Here is a 21,405-nt window from a genome sequence, read left to right as displayed (position 1 = left end):
TAGGTAATAATATTTATATATGTTTAGTTTTATTTATTTATATATTATATAGACATTTTATATACATATGATTATTTTAGGTTAGGAAAGAAAATATTTTAATCTTATTAAATTTTAATTAAAATCAAAATTTATTTAAATTTTTAATAATTATATTTAATAAAATGTTCGAAACATAATAATTTTAATTATAGTTGAATAATTAAATTTCATATTATTATTAATATTATTATAGATAAAAAAAAGTAAAATAAAATCACAATTAAAATGATTATTAAAAATTTCAATAAAAAGAAAAATTTTAATTTAGTTAAAAAAAGTTTTATATAATTGTTAATTTGTTGATATTTTCTTTGAATATTTTGGTAACATCATATAATTAAATTATTAATAGTCTCCTAAAATATATATATATATATATATATATATATATATATATATATATATATATATTTTTATCTATTATATATAAATATATATATATATATATTTATATATTTTATTTCATTAAACTAGATAAAAAAGAAATATTTTACAATATTTATATAGGGAAAATAAAAATATAACTTTAAAAAAAATTCTTAAATTTTATTTAGAATAAAATTTAAACATATTTTCAAATTTTACAATTTTATTTTCTTATATGCAATCAATGAATATAATCATTGCAAATGCAACAATGAGGAATATAATAATAAATTTAAGGAATATTAAAATAATTAATGTAGAGTTCATTATATAAAATATAGATTAAATTTACTCTACATCTGTTTTAATAAATTATTATTTTGAGAAAATTCAAATTTAAATATATAAAAATATATCAAGGCACAAAATATCAGGTTCATTCTACATATATATATACCAAAAAAAAAAAATATATAATGGATAAATATTATAGATAGCAAAATTTTAAATATAATACTTTCTTTTTTTTGTATATTTTTTAAATAAAATTTTGATAATAGAATTTATAACAATTTTACGTATTCACACGTAAAACATTTTTTTTAAATATACGTTTTTTTAATCTCTTTAACATGTTTCTTGCATCTTTATTTTACATTAAATCAGCGAGTAGAAAAATTTCTTAAAATATGGACGTATTTCTCTATTCTTGTCAATGATTTTGAAATACGCATTATATTACGAGTATAATGTCTTCTCTATCCATTCTTCCATTGTGAATGTTGCCGTATTAGTTAAATCTGGATCACGTTCTCTGAAAATATCTGAAAGCAACAAATATATATTAATTATGCTATATTATATTCTAGGTATTTTATCCATTAGTGTTTATTCATTTACCTATCATTGTTTTGAGTCGCACTGCGCACATTATGTAATCATCGAAAGTGATCATACCATCTTTCGTTCCGTAACGATGCACTAAAATATTTAAAATATGATTATTGAGCCGATAACCCGCACTATTTAATGCTTGTCTCAATTCAAACGCGCTTAATTGTCCTGTTTCATCTCTGTCGTATAATTTAAACACAGCCTGGAAATTAATTATTTTTTAATTATGATTATTTATTTTATAATTATATTTTATAAATTAAAATTAGATAGTGCAATGAAATATTGTACCCTCCATTTCTTTATATCGGTCCATAACTGTCTAAATTCTTCAAATCCGAGTTTTCCAGAATGATCTACATCTAGCATAGCTACCATGCTACGACATACATCCTTACTGAATCCTTTATTATTTGTTTCTGAAATAGAAGAAACACTTTCGCTTGTGATATTCATATATATGATATTTTATGATATTATCATGTTAAATTTATATTATTCTTTTTACATAATATATTTTGATTAATATAAAATTCTGAAATATAAAGTATATAAAGCAGAAAGATAATAAGGAGTTATCATTATAAAATTAACGACGACAACACTACAGATATAAACATAATATAAATAAGATGACAATAGTAGATAATTGTAATTAGTAGCATTATAATAAAGCTACATTTTTACATTCTGAAATAAAAATTTAATAAATTATTTCCAAGCTCGTTAAATATCTTTTTCGTGACAAAGACACATGCACAAACTTAATTATTTGTTCCTCAAGCTTTTGAATTGCTTTTGCATTTATGTTTTGTTATTGATTATTAAATATTTTACTACAAATTGTAAGCAGATTTTGTTAAGATAAATGATAATTTTTCTATTTAATCTTCAATTTATTGATTCTTTATTGATTTTTTAAATTTCATTATTTCGAAAATGATTCGTCTGATATACTTAATGATTCTTAGTTTTGTTTAAAAAAATTTTAGGTAACAACATAAAATTTTAGATAACATAACATAACATAACATAAAATTTAAGAACAAATCTCTAAAATTATGTATGGAAAAAGAATTGGTCGATTTATGGTTAAATTATGTAACTTTAAAAGATATCATTTTCATTAAAAGATAAAAATCAATTGTTTATTTAGAATTTAACTAATATTTTTATTAATTATATGACATATAATACCTAAAAAATCGTGTCAGGTTTCAATTGTATATGAATATATTAACATTCCATTAATGAAAATTAATTTAATTTTTTTTTATAATATAGATATTATATTATATATGGTATAAACCTACTATAAAAATAACATAATTTATCCAAAATAAATTATATATTATAAATTATATATTATATTGTTATTTTGGAATATAATTTTTCGTCAGACATCATAAATATACATATTATTAATCAAAATAATAGAAATTTATGATGGCACATGAATATTTTAAATAACTGAATGATTTTCAATGAATTATAAAAAGAAATTTGAGATTTACAAGATTCAAGTCGTTCAAAATTATCTAAGTCGTTATTGTTATTAAAATTATTAAAATTTTATTAATAATTAATTTCTAAATATATATTATAAAAATTATAATTAAGAGAAAAATTTAAAAATAAATATATATTTACTATAATATTATTAAAAGAAAAATAAAAATTATGATCTATATTCGAAAATTTTAATGTTTTCAAAATATTTCAGTAATCGAGCAATTCTTTTTCTGTGAAGGACATTCTAAAATAATTTTCCTCTATATTACATATATATAAGGAATGATGATCTGTAGGGTAAAGTATATACATATTACTGGATGATATCTTACCTACAGTCTTATTGTACTGTTCATTATTACAAAGAATGCCGCACAGCAGTGAGATGAGAGTGTCGATAAACGAACCATTTCCTTGTACAGATTCAGGGGCATGAACTTCACTACGACGAGCCGACTGTGGTAGTTCTACCCGTAACATACAGCTACATGTTAACATTAAATTTTACATATGTACATTCGGGTCAAATCAATCGATATATGTTAAAACTTTAATAATATTGTATTAATATAAATCTTTTCTTAGAATTCTTTATTTTATATCAATTATAACATACTTAATATCATTACAAAAAAAGCTTTGTCGAAAAATTTGACTAATTTCTATCGTTTCTAAATTAATTAAAATTTAAAAATTTTCAATTGTTAATTTAAGAGTGAATTAAAAAATCTTAATTGAGTAGTCATTTATTAATAGCCATTATGTTATATACATATTGTAATAAACAAGTTTAAACAAAGTGTAAATTAATTATATAGACTTTATATATTTTTGCCTCTTAGAGGACCCAAATGTATTTATGTATGAAGTATGTATGAAGTAATTATGTATACAGAAAGAAACGAAACATGCACAAGAGCGAATGAAAGTGAAGTTTGCGTTACATTAGCATTCACACAATTGATTCACGATGAAAATGAATTAATCGAAACAGTGCATTAACAAACTACTAAAACCAGAATGCATAGTGCTATTTGCGTGTCACTTCATAAAGTGTTCTGAACGAATGATTAATAACAAAAAAGCATTATTATGAAAGCTTTACGAATATTACAAAACCTTTCTTAATAATAAGCGAATAGCCAAAACAAAATAAAATAAAAGATTATAAAAGATAACTTATTTCTAATATCATAAATATGATATTTTCTTAATTATGATATATTTTTTTCATAAATTTCATTTGTGATATTATTATTTTTCATATTTCACATTAAAAATTTTGCAATTAATAAAAATAAATTAAAATGTAAATAATCATACCTTTTCGCATCGCAAAATCTAAAATTTCCTTCAGTTCCATCCAATCTACTTCCATATCATCACCGGCAAGTTTTTTAAAGAATTCTCGAACTTTTTCTGCATTTCGATCTGGTTCTGGTTCATCTCGAACCTAAAAGATAGAAATATTGAAATTTGGGAAATAAATAATATAAGTTTTATAATTAAGTTTTAATAATAATTATCATAAAATATTTGAAACAATGGATGAACATTAGCGTGCAAATATTTACCTTATCTCCATCAGCGTATTCATCAGCACTTTTAGGATTAATGATCTATTCGCCAAGCAATATCAACATGCAAACATTATTATAATTATTAATTAGAATTCATGATTATTGATTAAATTTTTTTTTTTGATTAAGTTGATTATGCAATTAGATATGATATACATATATTTTCACAATAAACAATATTTTTAAAAGCACTATTAAAAGCTTAGCATATTAAATAAATATTATCAATATAAATGCATAAATAAATTGAACTGTGTGTATTTTGCATATTATTATGTGTTAATACTATAGATGGTGAAATCTATTGTGCGTTCTATGCACATTTATTTATTAATAGTAATTACTTTAAAAAAGAAAAACAAATATTAAAACATAAATTTTTATACCGATATTTTTAATACTTATATATAATATATTTAATGTATTTAATTATAAAATAAATATCTTACCCTATCATCAACTTCTCCAACACCAACCTCATCATCGTTTTCTCTAAAGAAAATATAATTTTAATATAAATTTTAAATTTTTACTGCAATAAAATTTTTATTATAAAGAAAGATATACTTACTGCATATTGTTTTTATTTTCAGAGAAGATTCTTAGCAAAAATTCACCTTCTTCATTAGGATCGAATGTACTTGGAACTATACAATACACACCAGGTGGTAATTTGAAACGGCACGTCACTTCTCGTAAATTTATAAATGCTGGTGATCTTGCAACTGATGCATTATATTTGAAGAAATTAATGTCTAATGGTTTAGATAACCGTTCAGGATATTCCAACTATATAATCATTATAATCAATATATTGTCTTTCATAATAAAATGATATTAATTTTTTAAATATAGGCATGAAATATTTGTTAATATTATATTACAATTATATTATAATATAAACACCTACGTGATATATCGCAAATCCAATTGTCAAACATTCTGCACCCATTCTCCTCTGTGCTCGCCTATTTTTTTGCATCAATGCAACAATAACTGTACACTTATCATCATCTTCATCAGGATATTCCAATGTAATTCGGTATTGTGGATTGTGCCAAAAAGTTTCTATAATTTATTAAAAATAAAAATGAAAATTCATTATTATTTTATAACAGCATAATAGAAATAAAAAAAATGATCAAATAAGAATTAATGATAAAATGATAAAAATTGAAAGATTAAATAATAAAAAAGATTTACCTAAAAAGTTCCTACAACCTCCTGCTGTAACACCACGTACCCATTCTCCTTCAAACACACTCATCTCCCATTTCTTTTTACCAGCATTTAAATCGTCCTCGCTCAACGAGTCTGGATTCAAATTACATATTTCTAATTGTGTAAAATATTTAATAAAATCATGATATGACATCCAAAATTCACCATCCATATCAAATGTCAATCCTAATTCTTCTTTCTCATGATCAGGAATAAATCTCCATTCTGGAGACCTATTAAGCAAAAATTCATTTTATTAAATAAAATCATTTTGTGAAACAAGATATGACATTTTCTATAAATTAGCTCATAAGAATACTTCATTGTAAGATTTTTTTTACATATAATTTATATAACGTGTTTCATTAGTATTTTGCATATTTATTCATGTTTCAATATTATTCATAATTTTTTTAAATAAGAAAAAAACAAAAGTTACCAAGTAAATCTTAGATATTATAAAAATTTAAAAAAAATTATGCCTCCATAAATCTATTTAGCTTACTGATCACTCCATGGACCATTCCATTCTGCTTCATTACCCCATGGATTTCTAAGTCTAAGTAGAGGTATTCTTCCATATTGATTAGGCGTTTGAATTTCTACATATTTAACACGTGTAATACTGTAAGCATGACCTCTGATCAGACCTTGAGGTGTCTCAGCTTCCAATATATTTGGATCAGGCTAAAATAATAACTTATTTCATTTGTGCATTCGACGATCATTGAATTTAAGAAAACGTCCATCAAATTATACCTCTATCGAACAGCCCATCAGCGAGTTTCTTTCATAAGCTTTTAACAGAATATTAAATAGATTTGGAGGCGTTTCATCCATCTGATACATTTCCGTTACACCACCCGTAAAATCCTCCATGGCTTCACAAGTAGTTCCACCTTTCAATGCTTCATAAGAACCATGAAGTTTTGCATATGCTTTCTCTAATAAAGCACTCCAGAATTCGTTGCTCTCTGCTGAATGTAGATATACCAATTCACCACGATAAGTTGGCAATCTATCATCGATAACCACGTCTACCCATCTACCGTATTGCCAAAATCTATTTTTAACAAACATAAAAATTTATACGAATAAACATTTTTCGTTTGCAAAGTATAACATATATGTTTTGAAATGATTCAACTAATCGTAAAAATACCTGAAATGAAAGATACCAGCATAATTTTCCTCAAAACTCTGATCTTCTGGAACTACTTGAAAAAATAAATTGGCATCCATAGTGAGATTTGCAACCGCTGCCAGTAGCCAACAATCTCCTAATTCGCCCTGCTGAACGTCGAATCGGGAAAAACCTTCAACGAACAGTTGAGGATTGTCCGCAATTTCCTATTATAATAAAATGTAAAATAATTTAAAAATCTTGTTCAAATCTATAAGGAAGTAACTCTTCAATTTTATCCAATTATCTAATAATAATACTTTACAAACAAAATGCTTAAACTATATTTAAACTATATTGAAATTTTATAATTCAGTAATGAATTATAAAATAATTTCCTTTTTTTTTTTGTCTTTCTTTTTCTTTCTTTTTTTTTTCTCTCTCTTGAAATTTTATTTGAATTCTGCTATTGTATATATATATATGATATGTATAATATTATATGTATACATGAAATTTCTTACCATAGGTCGTTTCCATTCTATGTATCTGTCGGGCCTTTTTGAAAAATATAACGATGAATCGTCCGCTGGAAATTCGGGATCCTCGAATAATGTTCCCGTCGACAAACATTCTTCCCTGAGTTTCTGAAAATCTTGAACCACTGCTCGTGGCCTGAAGCCAGATCCTTTTTCCCCTAACTAAAACAAAAACAATTTTGTTTTGGCATACTTTTTTATGTAAATTATAATTTTTGTTTCTTCGTAGAAAATTTTAAATAGTTCCAAGATAGCCTACGTTGTAACAGGATTTCCCAATAAAATTTTTAAATGTTCTTAGAGGTATATTTTTATACGTTTTCTTTACTTTTGTCGATTTTGGCTGAGAATTTGTATTCTTTTCTTCCTCTTTATGCGAATAAAATTTTACAGTACCAGAAATAGGAATTGCATTTTCTTTCTCGATATTGATTTTTCTGTTAAATTCTAATCTCGGTGATAATCTCAATTTCGCTATATCTTGTTGCACATAATTTAAATATTTGTAACTTGTGTATTTCTGTTTTTCTTCCATTTTGATATATTCGACATAAGCAAAGTTACATTAAAATTATCATTATTCAAAGAAAAATAATAATTATTTTGTTGATCATTTAAACAATTTTATTGTAACAAGGAAACTAAAGCTCTCGATTATGAATGAAAATATACTGTTATTGCAAACCTGTGATTAAATTTATAATATGCGTTATTATCATTAATACGAGCGGATGAAGTCAACCACATTTAGTTTAGATTACAAAGTATTACCGATATGACATAAAGAGATATGCAGAGATAAAATACTGTTTCAAATATTAGTCATGTAGTGCGCATTATCAAGTCTACATGTATTAGGTGAGGTGATTTATTAGGTAAGTAATATAATGTGCTTTTATTCTTTGATTTTTGGTAATAAAATATATTACAATTATAAAATTCAGAAAAGAATAGACTATAATCGTTTTAAAAATTAAAAAAAAATATTTAGACTTAGATAAATTATTTTTTCGAATTATCAAATTGTGCATTGACATCTTTTAGAATTTTTTTGATAACATTTATATTACATAAAAAATTTTTTGAAAAATTCATTAATTTCAAACGTTTGAGTTATAATTAAATATAAACAACATATATATATACATATATATATATATATATATATATATATATATATATATATATATATATATATATATATAGTGTTATATATTTACTAATTCATATATCTTTTAATTTATTAATAATCAATGCAACTATATAATTAAGATAAAAAACCTATTTTTATTATATGTATGAAATATTAACCATGAAATCACACATAAATAAGTTAATGTCATGATGACATATTAATAGATTTCAATCTATCTCTATGATGAATCATATATACAGTTAAAAAATAATAATATTAAAAAAAAGATAGAAATTAAATGTAGAGTTAGATATTTTAATTATTAACTATTAACTGTTATTATTTCAGAATATAAACTTGTTATTTTAAAAATTACATTTTAATAAAAGTGATTTTTTTATAAAATTATAACTAATATTATTTATAAAAATTGATTATTCATACATTTATTAAAAATTTATTTATATGGAATCAAGTTAAATTAATTAAAATAAACTGTATTAAAAAAAATTCTTTTAAATATCACAGATAAATTTTATCAAAAAATTTTTCTTTATTTTAACACTTGTTTATTATTGTACGTACAATGAATGAATAGTAAGGTGTATGACGCATGATGAGAGTATTTTATTTTAATCATATTCTTTGCAAGCATATCGCTAGATAAAATAATGCGTATATATTGATTAAATTATCACAATCAGCGTCATTACTTTGAAAATAATCATTTTCATTTGTAGTTCTATGATAGTCGAATTAACATTAAAGATATTAAATTCATAAAAAATAAACAATTCAACATTTATATTTCAAAATTGTTATAAGTTTTATATATATATATTTCTATTGTTTAATACAAATGAATTTATTATGATATATATAATCTTCTAATTCGATGATATATATAATATAATAAAATATAATATTTCAAATATTTTTAATTATTTATGAATTGATAAATTTTTTAAATATTTCGATTATTATATATTTTAAAGTGAAATTCTTTTCATTTTAAAATTTTTAGAAAATTTTTATTTAATTCATATTAATATAAATTAAATTGAAAAACTTTTGTAAACTAATTTCGTAAAAATAAATTGTTATATTATATATGTTCTCAATGAAAAACAATCGTTTATAAATTTAAAAATTGAAGATCATGCGCATATTGAAATATTATCTCAATTAAATTTAATTCAATATCCGGTTTTAAATTACTTTAATATCATGCGTATAAAGAATATTATGTAATAATAATAACACAAAAAACTTATGTACAAGCAAATTGCCTTGACTTCGTTTAAATGTCATGACAAACAGAGTAATTTAATTTAAATTGTTACTGAAAATTTGTCCGTTATCTTTCAAAAATATAAGTGGATATAAATGCATATTTAGTTAAAATAAAATAAAATATTCGTGATTGTTTTTCTCAAATTATATTATATAAAATCTAATAAGCAAATGAAATTTCATCACTTCTAAATATTAGTAAGCAAATCTATAAATATATAATTTTTTTCTCAAAAAAGAAACAAAAAATTTATAAGACGAGATATACGTTACACGTAATGAACTTTTGAAATAGCTATCCTACAGACAAAAATATTGAGAACATGTTTTACAACGAATTTTTAAATAAGAAAAAGATTTATTAATTTATTAATAATCAATTCTAATCGCCTTAGAATTAGAACATATCGAACTAAAGCTCTAAAAAGTTCAAAACGCTTTAAAAACGCCTACCACTTTGATGTTGAAAAGCGAAGGAAGAAATCGTTTGACTTCAACCGCTGTCTTAACGAACACATCGTTAAGCACAGTTCCATTCCTATCGTCGTAATAACTCATTTTTCACGATGGTTACGCCCTGAATCCTGACTAATCTACCGAGATCACCACTAATCACCTATTTTTCACACTATTTAGATGTTTTCAATAAATGTTAGCAATTTTCTTAGTCCATGATTAGCTCATATCATGTGCTCTATGTAAAGCTAAATGATTTGAAATGCGATAAACGAAATTAACAGAATATTAATATTGTTATTTCACGAGATTTCACAGTACGGATATAGAACCGTTATGTTGATAGGTCTGGAGACACGAGAACTGAGCTCATTCTTCTCTCACCTATGTTTCGTCACACGAGACGGTTATACGCCACAATAATGCATAGAACTTTTCACAAGTATAATTTTTTTTATAATAGCACAATACTGTCAACTATTACATATTGAACTGTTACTAGTGAAACAAATCTTGTGAAATATATGAACATTTTATTTTTTTAGCATAACCTTACTATTATAAGACGTCAAAATGTTATATGCAAACTACCGGTATAAAGAGTTATTATATCTAACTTGTTTATGTTCAATTTTATTTGGTTTCATTTATTTCTATTATTTTGATGTGTACGCAGCTTAATAAAATAGCACCATCTATGAAATATGTCATGAATTAATCTATGAAAGCGCGATCTTTTGAATTTTAGAAATGCAATAAAGGCTTCAATTAATTTTATTGCATAATGATGCAATAAATATTTGCCTTTATTATACAAAACACAAAATTGCTTTAATTAACAATTATAAAATTATAATCTGATATTAATACTCACTTCCGCTTTCGATGCTTCTTGTTTTATAAATTCTGGTTCGGTTATTTCTTGTTTCCATCCATATGAAAAGTGATTCATTTTGCTTTAGCTATGATATATTGCTTTATATAAAATATCCTTTGTTGTTAAAGTCCCAAACTATATATAAATATAAAATTAATAAAAATATATCACTTGACAAACTATTTAGAATTTTAGAATCTTCTTTTTAATTAATAAAATGCACTTGATGAATTAGAATACTATCAAAATCAATCTATCAAGATAAGAGTGTCTTCATATAACACTATCGTGAATGATTTGATAACAACTTGTTAATATGCATAAGTGGCTCCATGTTTCGATCGCACTGACACCTAACTTACTGCATGAAACTTCAAGACGTACATAGTTTTTAACATGATTCGATAGTTTTCTGAGCACTTGCTAAGAAAAATATTTTTTGGATCAACCTTGATGTACGTCACACCGTTCAAATCTATTGTAAGTACTACTAAATTGCAGTAAATTGCTTTTGTTGAACACTTATGTGACATAAATGCGGAAGACGAATGACTAACGATTTAATTGCGTATATATACATACATAAATGTTTTTGTTTTGTGATTACATATATATATTACTATACAACTTATTTATATATAACTTATTTGATCTGTTATATACTTTTTTATTATAGTTTCGTAACGTTTTGGTTGCATCTAATGTTAACCTTTTTTCCAGTTCCGAAATAACTTAGATTATGTTACCACAAAAGAACGTAATTTCATTTTATTGTTTGGAATATTATTGTCGGATTTTCTTAGAAGAAGCTCTTATCAAAGGTAAAAATAAATTTATACAGTGATAAAATGTAAATCGGTTAAAAATTATATATAGCTAGTTTTAAATATATCGGATATAATTTTTTTAAACGATGAATATGAGAAATTTTATATCTGCGTTTTATTTAAATCAAAATAATTATATTATATTATGCTTATACTATGCTTTTAAATATTTGAGAAATTAGAAATGATATTTATAATAAAGAAAAAAAATTTAAATTTATTTCTAATATAAACTATTTTAATTATATCTATAATTTTCTTATTTATTAAATACTTTATTATTATAACTTAATTAATGCTAATATTTAATAATATTTAATAATATATGTGAATATAGAAATATAGAAATATAATATTTATTAGCTTCTTAGTAAATTACTGAATTTATCTATTTTTGAAATGGATGTGAATTTCATCATATTTTTCATATTATACTAATAAAAAGGTATCGCGCCATTAAAGGAGATCATGTGAAAGTAAACCTTGATGATGTGTCACTCTATTTTCAGGCATTGACCCCTGAACTTAGTCCATCATATCCTTGACATTAATTATACGTAATACCGATTATTTAATTAATTATACGTATCGATTAGCGATTATATCGAAAATAAAGATACATAAAATTCCAATCTAAATTATTTTTACATTTATTGTTATTTTTTTTAATTATAATATAACTTAAAACAATCAGGCAATAATCGAAAATTTTTATACTTTAACATGCACCACATATTTCTTTTGTCTTTCAGTCACATTATTGAATTATGAAACAATCATTTAATTATTAGCAATAACAATTATCGAATAGTTTCCTAGAACTATAATAGAAATACACTATTATCATTAAAAGCAATGTAATTGCAATTGCAAAAAATAAATATCACATTTTTTTCAAATTGTTACATTATTAACATTGAATTATTCTTTATTAATTATTGATAATTTTCAATCAAAATTTTTATATAATATAATGCGTAATTATATTAATATATAATTCAATAAAGAAAAAGGAAAAAAAGAAAGATTCAACGAGATAAAATCGACAAGGAGAATGATTGATTAAAAGATATGCCGCATAAAGTTATATATAAAAATTATATATAAAAGATTTCTTACCCTCTCTATTCTCAAGTCGATCAATAAAATTCAATTTAATGATAATCTTTCTATCAGGAAATTAATACAAAATTGATGAAGTGATTCTTCGTTTAAATTCTATATATGTTATTTGTTAACTATCTATTATTTATATTACAGCATGATAAATCTTTTGATAAACTCTGCAGTTTCTTTGAACTTATCTTAAACTTATGTTAAATTTTTGTTCGTAGATGAGAAAGTTATACACACATAACCGTCTTCGATGTAGAAGTGCTCGCGATATACTGACTAAATTTCTCGAAAGATAGATGTCTGAATCGAAAACAACCTCCTCCCTCGCCTAGTAAACGACGGCGTCGGCGTCGAAATGCTAAGGATGTTATATATTAAAACATATGCATTTATATGCAAGAATGGTATCGAATGGAATTTTATTATTTCTCTCATTTTTTTTATTTCGTTTCATTAAAAAGTTAAGATTTTTCATAACCAAATAACTTTAAAAATGTCAATATAATATACCTACATAATATAATATATACATTTATATTTGAATAAATTTTTTTGGATTTTATTATTTTTTTATTTCTTTTTTTTTTTTTACTTATATATTTGGTTATGAAAAATTTAAACTTTTAGAATATTAATAAAATTTAAATTTTAGAGAGAAGTCAAATAAATCCAATAAAAGTCAAATAATAGGATAAATAAATAATGGTAATTCTATTTTATTTTTTAAATATTTTTTAATGTATTTAATTTTTTTATTATTAGATATATATTTTTTGATAAATGAATTTGAAATTTTGATCTAAAAGAATTTTATTCTTTTTCTAATTAATATTAAATTTTTTATTTATAATTATAAAAGAATTTGTATAATATTTTGAGTACCGCGTGTATCATTTTCTGTACAAATTAATTTTCTATTTAAATGTAATAAGGTTTTTTGTTACAACAACAAAAATATATTAACTCAACTAAATATATTAACAACACTGAATAGAATATTCAAGTATTCAATAAGTCATCAAGATATCATTATATCATTATTTTATATTCAGTTTACGTTTCAAAGTCATGAATCGAATGAAAAAAATAAATGCTATGTATAAACCAAGATTGAAAATAAATTTTAATTAAAATTTTATTTAAGAATAAAAAAAAAAAAATAATAAATAAAATATGATTTTGGTGAATAGAATTGAAGTATTATGAAATAATGATACAATTTTTTTGATAAATAAATTTATATTAATAATCTAATAATAACGATAATAATAACAACGATTGTGTTAATAAATTTTGATTGATATCTTACATATAGTTATCTTTAAAATTGTATTATATAACAAATATATCAAGATTATAGAATGAATCTATATATCTATATTTTTTTAAACATTATTTTCAAGCATAATTTATTGCTTATATAAAGTAATTTATAGCAATACACTTTCAGAATTTATATATATATGCCAGAAAAAAAAATTTGATTTTGCAATCATTACTGATATGCATTTTCAAAATTTAATTCCGAAAATTCAAACGACCTTATCTATTTTTATTGTTGCAATATATTGACATTCATAAAATTCATAAAATTCCTTCTAATGATTAAAATTAAATTTTTTTGTCGATTAATTAAACAAGATGTAACAAAATATCAAATTTAAAAAATCAATTAGTATGATTAATATTACATGATTCTTTTTGAGGTAAAAAAAAATTATTTGATTGTGTCTCGTTGATTAATTACACCAGATCTAGTGAAATATTTCATTAGTATCATATTTAAATTCCATAATATTATTAGATATTATCAGATGGTACACGAAAGCAATCATGCTTACAATTTCACGACTCATATATGCATCTTCGAATCAAGCTAATCAGACACAATATTTTGCAGCCAGAAAATCATTATTATTGCCATGAAACAAAAGATTAGAAGACTTTATATTGGAAGATACTTTTGAAATGTGGCAACGACAAGAAAACTGGGTAACAACCTTGGCAGTAACGGGACTAAAAATATGAATTCGTTCTACGTTATGGCCGGTACCTCGTATACTAGAGGGGGTTCGTTTTATGTTAAAGTTAAATTTGGCGGCGTTCCAAACGGTGCTTGGGAATAAAAAAGAAGAAAATTTCCCCCCTACTGACATTATTCGGGCATAGTCAGGCCTACTTCATTCTGGCCTTTGCCGAGTTCATTTCGTTCGCGGTGTTATTCACTCCATGGAATGTCTTCGAGTAAATGAGCTGTAAAAGATTATTAAGGAGTCAAGGGAAAAAGGGAAAAGAATAGAAGAAAAATTCGTTGGTGAATAGCCAGAAAGATTTTTCTCGGATAGACCGCCCGTTTGAGTGAATTACGGAATCAAAGAAGTTATTTGATTTAATGACAATCATTAAAAAGTATGCGATTAACCGAGCACGGACCTTGAAAATAGCGTTCGCTGGATGATAGATATCACCTGAACCGGAGAGTCCTCCTCGAAGCAAACGTGACAGAAGATTGTAACGACCATATGTGGACCATGTGTCCTCCGGCGGTTTAAACAGGGTAGGATTCCTACGAATAAATCATCTTTTCTGGAGAAATTAGCGGCTATCGTTGATCACGTGGTAGAAAAACACGTGTATTCCACTCTTGTTCTTTATTAACAATTTTCTAATAACGTGACAACTTTTCACATTCTTCAATTACACGAACAATCTTGAAAGATGATATTTATTATTATTTATCAATTGATTGAACAGATTGAAACGAATGAATGAATAAAACTGGATCATGGTATATGATGCAAAATCGAAAGATCATCCGATCAAAAACATAATAGCTTACCCTTTCAAAAATTTATAAGTTTTTGCCTTATTGGTACCGTCGTCGATAACTTTCACGTAATAGTACGAGTAATTCGACATCTCTTTAATAATGATACTACAACAGTATTAAATATAACCGACCAACAATATATAGTCGCGAGATTCTCGAAAGGGTGGCACAAACGCGCACTGTTCGCCGAAAACTACACTCGAATTGTCGTAGTGTACCCCTTCTTCTTCGTACCATCGATGCCTGTGCTTCTATCCGTTTGTCTGCTCGTTTGTAGTTTTCTTCGGTTATGTATATACATATATTTTCAGATGCTTGAACTGGTGGAGCAGCTACCGACAGCAGATTATAATATTGAAATGACAATGTTATTTTTGTTCCTCGATAGAAAAGCTTTTCAAAAGCTGCGTTGAGTATTAAGCTCTAATTATAATGAAATTTTTCGATATGGAAAATATAATATAATATATCTTACCAATTTTATTATGCTATGATATGTTTAAGAGATTATTCATAGGAGATTAATAACACTAAAAATTTTAATTCATTATTTTATTTATTTTAATCTTGTTTTAGTCAAACAAATGAATCATCAGTTTTTCCAGTGATTTCCATATCTGCTTGATTTTTCCTTCAAAGTTTCTCATAGATGATCCAATAATATGTAATTTAATAATTCAATCAAAGTAATAGTCTTAATAGTGGATTCTTCGTATTTTGAATAAAATTTTAGACAATCTATATCTTTACATAATATTTTATTTTTAATAAATCTGTCTATCTACAAATGAATTATTATTTACTTTAGCATACATTTATTTTTAATATATAAATGTTTTTTAATATTCCTATTTCTAGTCTATATTCTAAATTTCAAATATGAATGCATTTAATGATAAGAATTTGAAATTTGTTTTCTTTTTTCACTATATCATAATTAAAATCAAAATGATATATATCCATTATCAAATCAATCAAATGAATTTTTAAATAGAAATATTATATAATATCTAAATAAATATAAATATGATAGCTAATTTAAAACAATAATATAAAAAAATATTATAAAATATGTATACATATTTCTTTATTTTAATCAACAAGAAAAAATAAAACATGATTATCTATCTGTTGATAGCAATTTTAATTAAACGAAATGAATGAGAAAAAGAATCTTCTTTTCCTAGAAATGACTAATAATTTATCTATCTGAGAATTAAATTCTAATTCTAAAGAAAGAATATAATGGATATATGAAATGTCAATTTAATTGGTATTGACATTGATTGATATATATTGAATACTATTTCTCAATCTATCCAGAATAATGAATCACGAATAATAATAATACATTGTTTTCCACAAACATGTCTTTATTACGTTTCACGTACAGATATATGATGGTTGACTTTCATACGCTGCGCGTACGTAAAGTACGTCGTCGTTGTAAGAAAAATAAAAAAGGGCCAGTACTCTTTTTTTCTCGTCTTTCGAAAGGTTTGTCTTTTCGTTTTCCCATTCCCCCCTCCCCCCATTTTTTCTTTTTTCTTTTTTCTTTTTTTTTTTGCAGTTAACGATCGTATACAACGAGATCGATGTTAAAAGTAAATGGACTTTTCACCATCCGTCGTTTTTTTTCTTTCACAAGCTAACAACGAGTCAACGAGGTAGGTGAGGATATCCTATTTTATTTCATTTTTGCATGCACCAACAGTCAGGTAATTTTTTTCACGGCAAGAACATTGATATCAATCGGATTTCTCGGTATTTGATCTGAGAAATCGATCACCCTTTTTTCCCCCTCTTTCTTTCTTTTTTTTTCCTTTTTTAATTTTAATTAAACGCTTTTGGAGAAAATTACGATCGTTGTTCGAATGATATATTATTATTTAAATCATAATATATCGAGGATGAAGGCGATTCGACCAGCCTTGCCTAAAGTTTTCTGATAAATAAATCTATATATAGAATATACATATTATAATTATACATATAATATATATAATTATATATATATAATATATACATTTATACATATGTATATGTATATGTAAAGGTTTACAGGTATGTGTAGAAAGAACGCCATAGGCGTACATTTTTTCTTTTCTTTTCTTTTTTTTTTCCTTTTTTTTTTTTTCTTATTTTTTCTTTTCCTTTGGTGTAAATTAAGTCTTGTATATATAGCGTATTGTCTCTCTCTCCCTCTCTTCCGTTCTCTCTCTCTCTCTCGCACACACGCACTCTCTCATTTAAACTCTTCATCTATATATATATTTATATATATATATATATATATATATATATATATATATATGTATATCACACGTTGTGTACATCGCTTGTATCTTTAAAAAATGTTTCATACAATTACACGATATTCGCGATTTGACGATCGTCCTGCATATATTTTATAAAGGACAAGAAGGATCCCTAATTGAATTTTTCTGGATAATCCTTCTGCAGGAGGAACATCGATGATAACAGCTCGTTAACAACTATATCTACATAGTTTCTTTCGTTAATTTATATTTGTTAATTTATAACTGTGATGTATGGTAATGTATGTATATGTATGAATATTCAATGTATTATTGAACATTGCAATGAAGTGTATTTTGTATAGGTACGTGATAACATTCGTTTCAGACTTAATACTTTGAATTTTCTTCTCGGTTTTTTTTTATTTTTTTTTTTTTATATTTTTTTTTATTTATTTATTTATTTTTTTTCTTATGCATACGTATGTTAAACATCACGTTAGTACCTTTCACTTTTTCTAATTCTTTCTTTTTTCTTTTTTCTATTTTTTTAAATTCTTTTACATGTAATATGTAGATATACGTATATAACTTTTTACGCGCACAAGTGTGTGTGTATCGTAAATGTTCGTGTTCGTGAGTTTTGAGAAAAAGGATTTAGTTGAATTTAATAACGGACGACCTCAAGCTCATAATGTTTCATTTTTGTTTTGCAATTCCTTATATTCGATATATGTTATTATAAATAAATTTTATCGATGATTATTTTCGTTCGTGTCGATCATATGATGAAGGGAATTCACTTTGAAGCTTCTAAAAAATAAATAAAAGTATGAGAAAACTTTTTCATTTATAAATTAATATTACTTAAACTACAATATTTTTTAAAAACTTCATATATATTTCCCTAATGCGTCATAATGGAGAATGCGTGACCGTCCATTTAATAAACTCAATTAAAGTCTTCCCTCTGGTATAAGGATGAAAATAACTTTTTTTCACATTCGAAAACAAAGGAAAATAAAAAGGAATGGAAAAACGATACCAATTCACTTGTTCAAGAATCGAAATTTCCACTTATAGTAACGTTTCTTCGGAGTACACATGACGCGAATATTCTTCATTTCGTGTCCACAGAAATGACGATGATTCCTTGAAACGCATAGCCGTAGAAACTGCATTTACAGTTGCGGAACGTCGCAATGATTTAGTCGAATGCATTGTAACATCGACTGTCGGGGAATTCTGTCACTCCCCTTTGTACAAATTTCAGCAAAAGCATTCCTCTTCCTTTGGTAGCTCATGACCCAGAAGATCCTTCGTGTGAAGAACAGAGAGACGATAGTTCCATCATACATAGAACTGCGATTAAACGAATTTTCAGGAATAAACATCGCTAGATTCTTTGGAAATAAAAAAGACACGACATCGAGTATCACGAATGTGGTATGCTAATCCTGTGCACTCGAATCGCTTCACTGTGAGATTAATCACAGATTAATTTAAAGAGAGGAAAATCCTACAGAAATCCTTGTAATCCTAATAATAGTAATCCTAAAATCCTTGTAATAATAATATTTAACAGAGTGAGAAAATGAAGATAAGGGAGTGCAAAGGGTTATATGTGTTAGATGATAATGATTGGAAAAAATAATGGATATTTGCTAAAGAGTAAAAATATTAGGATGGATATTATAATCGTATTTATGATAATTGTTTATGATAATTTGACAGAAGTACAGTTATATACGATGTAATTGTTTCTTAATCAATATTAATTTGTTTTTAAATTATAGTAATTAATTTTTTATATAATATATATATAATTTACATAACTATTACATACATAATTCTCTTCTGTCAATTAATCATAATCCTACAGTCTTCTCTTTTTCTTCACATAAATATTTCATAAAAATATTTAAATTACCTTCTTGATTTCCATGCTGCCAGGGGTACTTGAACGCTGTGGTGGTGGTGAGAATGCTATTTTTTCGTACGGTATCGTGCCACGACACAGAGCGCTAGGATCCAAACTGAGCGCAGCCTTTAGGGCGTTTTTCTTTAACATTCCATTAACATTAGTGGCGCTCGTATTTAGGCCAGTGTGACTAGGGGATCGACTACGTGTGTTCGGTGACGAATTGATCGTATCAGGCGGTGTGTCCGAGGAAGCAACGATCAAAGAATCAGAATTGGTCTCAGTGGTAGTTATGCTTTCATTGCCATTCCTCCTGTCTACATCCGTAATATCAACCGTGCTATTTCGACGATTCTCGATATTTGATGTACGATTGTTACCATTGTCCGCGTTTCTTAACCTATTTTCGATGTCCGTCGAAGTTCGATGTACGCTTTTCTCCTCGCAATTTAAATTGTCAGCCTTATGTTTGTTCTGGAAATTCGTTGAAATCATTATAATCGTTAATTGGAATATCAATTTGTTAATAAACTGCGAATTTATATGTTTATATGAAACTAAGGTATAGAAAAAAGGTATACGGCATACATGGAAAAGTATACGAATTATTCAAAATAAAGTAAGCATTATAATATTAATTCCTTAATGTTCTAATTTTCATTTAAATATTATTTTGTAACGAATTGCAAATAATATAATAAAAATAGGCGTGATATATATATATAAAATATATATTACATATATATTTTATAAATTATAAATATATATTACACATAAGATAATATATTCGTAGGACATCTTTGAAGAGTTAAGGTTAGGAGAAATACAAAAGTTAATATATAAAAATATTCATTAAGATTTATTTAATAATAATTTATGAGCAATTTAAATTTGTTAAATGAAGTAAAATAGAGGAAGATAGAATTTTGTTTCTTATTTTAATCTTTAAAATCAATTTACTAAAAATGTACTACGAATATATATCAATTATTTGTATTTTGATATAAGATATTTTAATTTAAGAAAAATAGACAAATAAATAGCAAATAGGCAAATATATTATATAATTATGATCTTAAATATATAATATTACAGATATGAACATTAAGGTATTAAAAAGTAAAAGAGATTTCTTTAGATTTAAAAAAACAATAAGAAATATAAATTTGCATAAAAATCCATAGTTTATTTATTATTTATTATTTATTATATTGACTATTAATGCATCATTAATCTTTGGAGATCATTAATGATATATGTGATACAAATATGTTTATAAAATTTAATATAATTTAGGTAATTACTTTAATCGCTTCAATAATTGTATATTCTATTAATAATAGAGAAGAATTTTCTGCATTATGACGTTTGTATTAAATAATCAAAGTTTATGTTTAGATAATTAGATTTATTAT

General features: G+C 24.6%; 2 protein-coding genes and 1 long non-coding RNA gene across 26 annotated transcripts in view; 1 reads left to right on the top strand and 2 right to left on the bottom strand.

The window, feature by feature from the left end:
- Nucleotides 1-613: 613 nt before the first annotated feature.
- Nucleotides 614-13,172, bottom strand: Calpb (calpain-B). 10 transcript variants are annotated; one of them, XM_026446372.1, is made up of 16 exons: nt 12,985-13,172; nt 11,036-11,173; nt 7,263-7,439; nt 6,778-6,965; nt 6,375-6,678; nt 6,121-6,302; nt 5,598-5,848; nt 5,305-5,462; nt 4,966-5,183; nt 4,844-4,886; nt 4,389-4,433; nt 4,138-4,267; nt 3,147-3,281; nt 1,594-1,721; nt 1,309-1,504; nt 767-1,232 (listed from the first exon to the last, which is right to left on the bottom strand). In XM_026446372.1, the coding sequence occupies exons 2-16, from the start codon at nt 11,111-11,113 to the stop codon at nt 1,147-1,149; spliced, it is 2,319 nt and encodes a 772-aa protein (XP_026302157.1). In that variant the 5' UTR covers nt 11,114-11,173; nt 12,985-13,172; the 3' UTR covers nt 767-1,146.
- The window catches only part of LOC100578839, a 16,187-nt gene continuing 2,770 nt past the window's right edge, over nt 7,989-21,405 (top strand). For 2 of the 11 annotated variants that reach the window (XR_001702113.2, XR_408204.3), the window contains exon 1: nt 20,148-20,276. This is a non-coding gene — a long non-coding RNA (uncharacterized LOC100578839). Of the gene's footprint in view, nt 8,153-11,376; nt 11,607-11,758; nt 11,860-13,199; nt 13,386-13,633; nt 13,687-14,881; nt 15,105-17,198; nt 17,309-17,381; nt 17,483-20,147; nt 20,277-21,405 lie in introns of those variants that run through there. The other 9 variants (XR_408205.3, XR_408206.3, XR_001702111.2 and 6 more) reach the window with 9 other exon arrangements.
- LOC408718 (leukocyte tyrosine kinase receptor) overlaps nt 17,367-21,405 on the bottom strand; it is a 23,720-nt gene continuing 19,681 nt past the window's right edge. For 4 of the 5 annotated variants that reach the window (XM_016910735.2, XM_016910733.2, XM_016910736.2 and 1 more), the window contains 2 exons: nt 20,000-20,464; nt 17,367-19,386 (listed from right to left, as the gene is read on the bottom strand). In XM_016910735.2, coding sequence (XP_016766224.1) covers nt 19,339-19,386; nt 20,000-20,464 — 513 coding nt within the window. In that variant the 3' untranslated portion in view covers nt 17,367-19,338. Of the gene's footprint in view, nt 19,432-19,999; nt 20,465-21,405 lie in introns of all 5 variants that reach the window. The other variant, XM_016910734.2, reaches the window with a different exon arrangement.

Source organism: Apis mellifera, linkage group LG2, assembly GCF_003254395.2.
Source record: "Apis mellifera strain DH4 linkage group LG2, Amel_HAv3.1, whole genome shotgun sequence".
Classification (NCBI taxonomy): domain Eukaryota; kingdom Metazoa; phylum Arthropoda; class Insecta; order Hymenoptera; family Apidae; genus Apis; species Apis mellifera.
The sequence above is the reverse complement of the archived record's forward strand: the minus strand, read 5'-3'. Positions and strand labels throughout refer to the sequence as shown.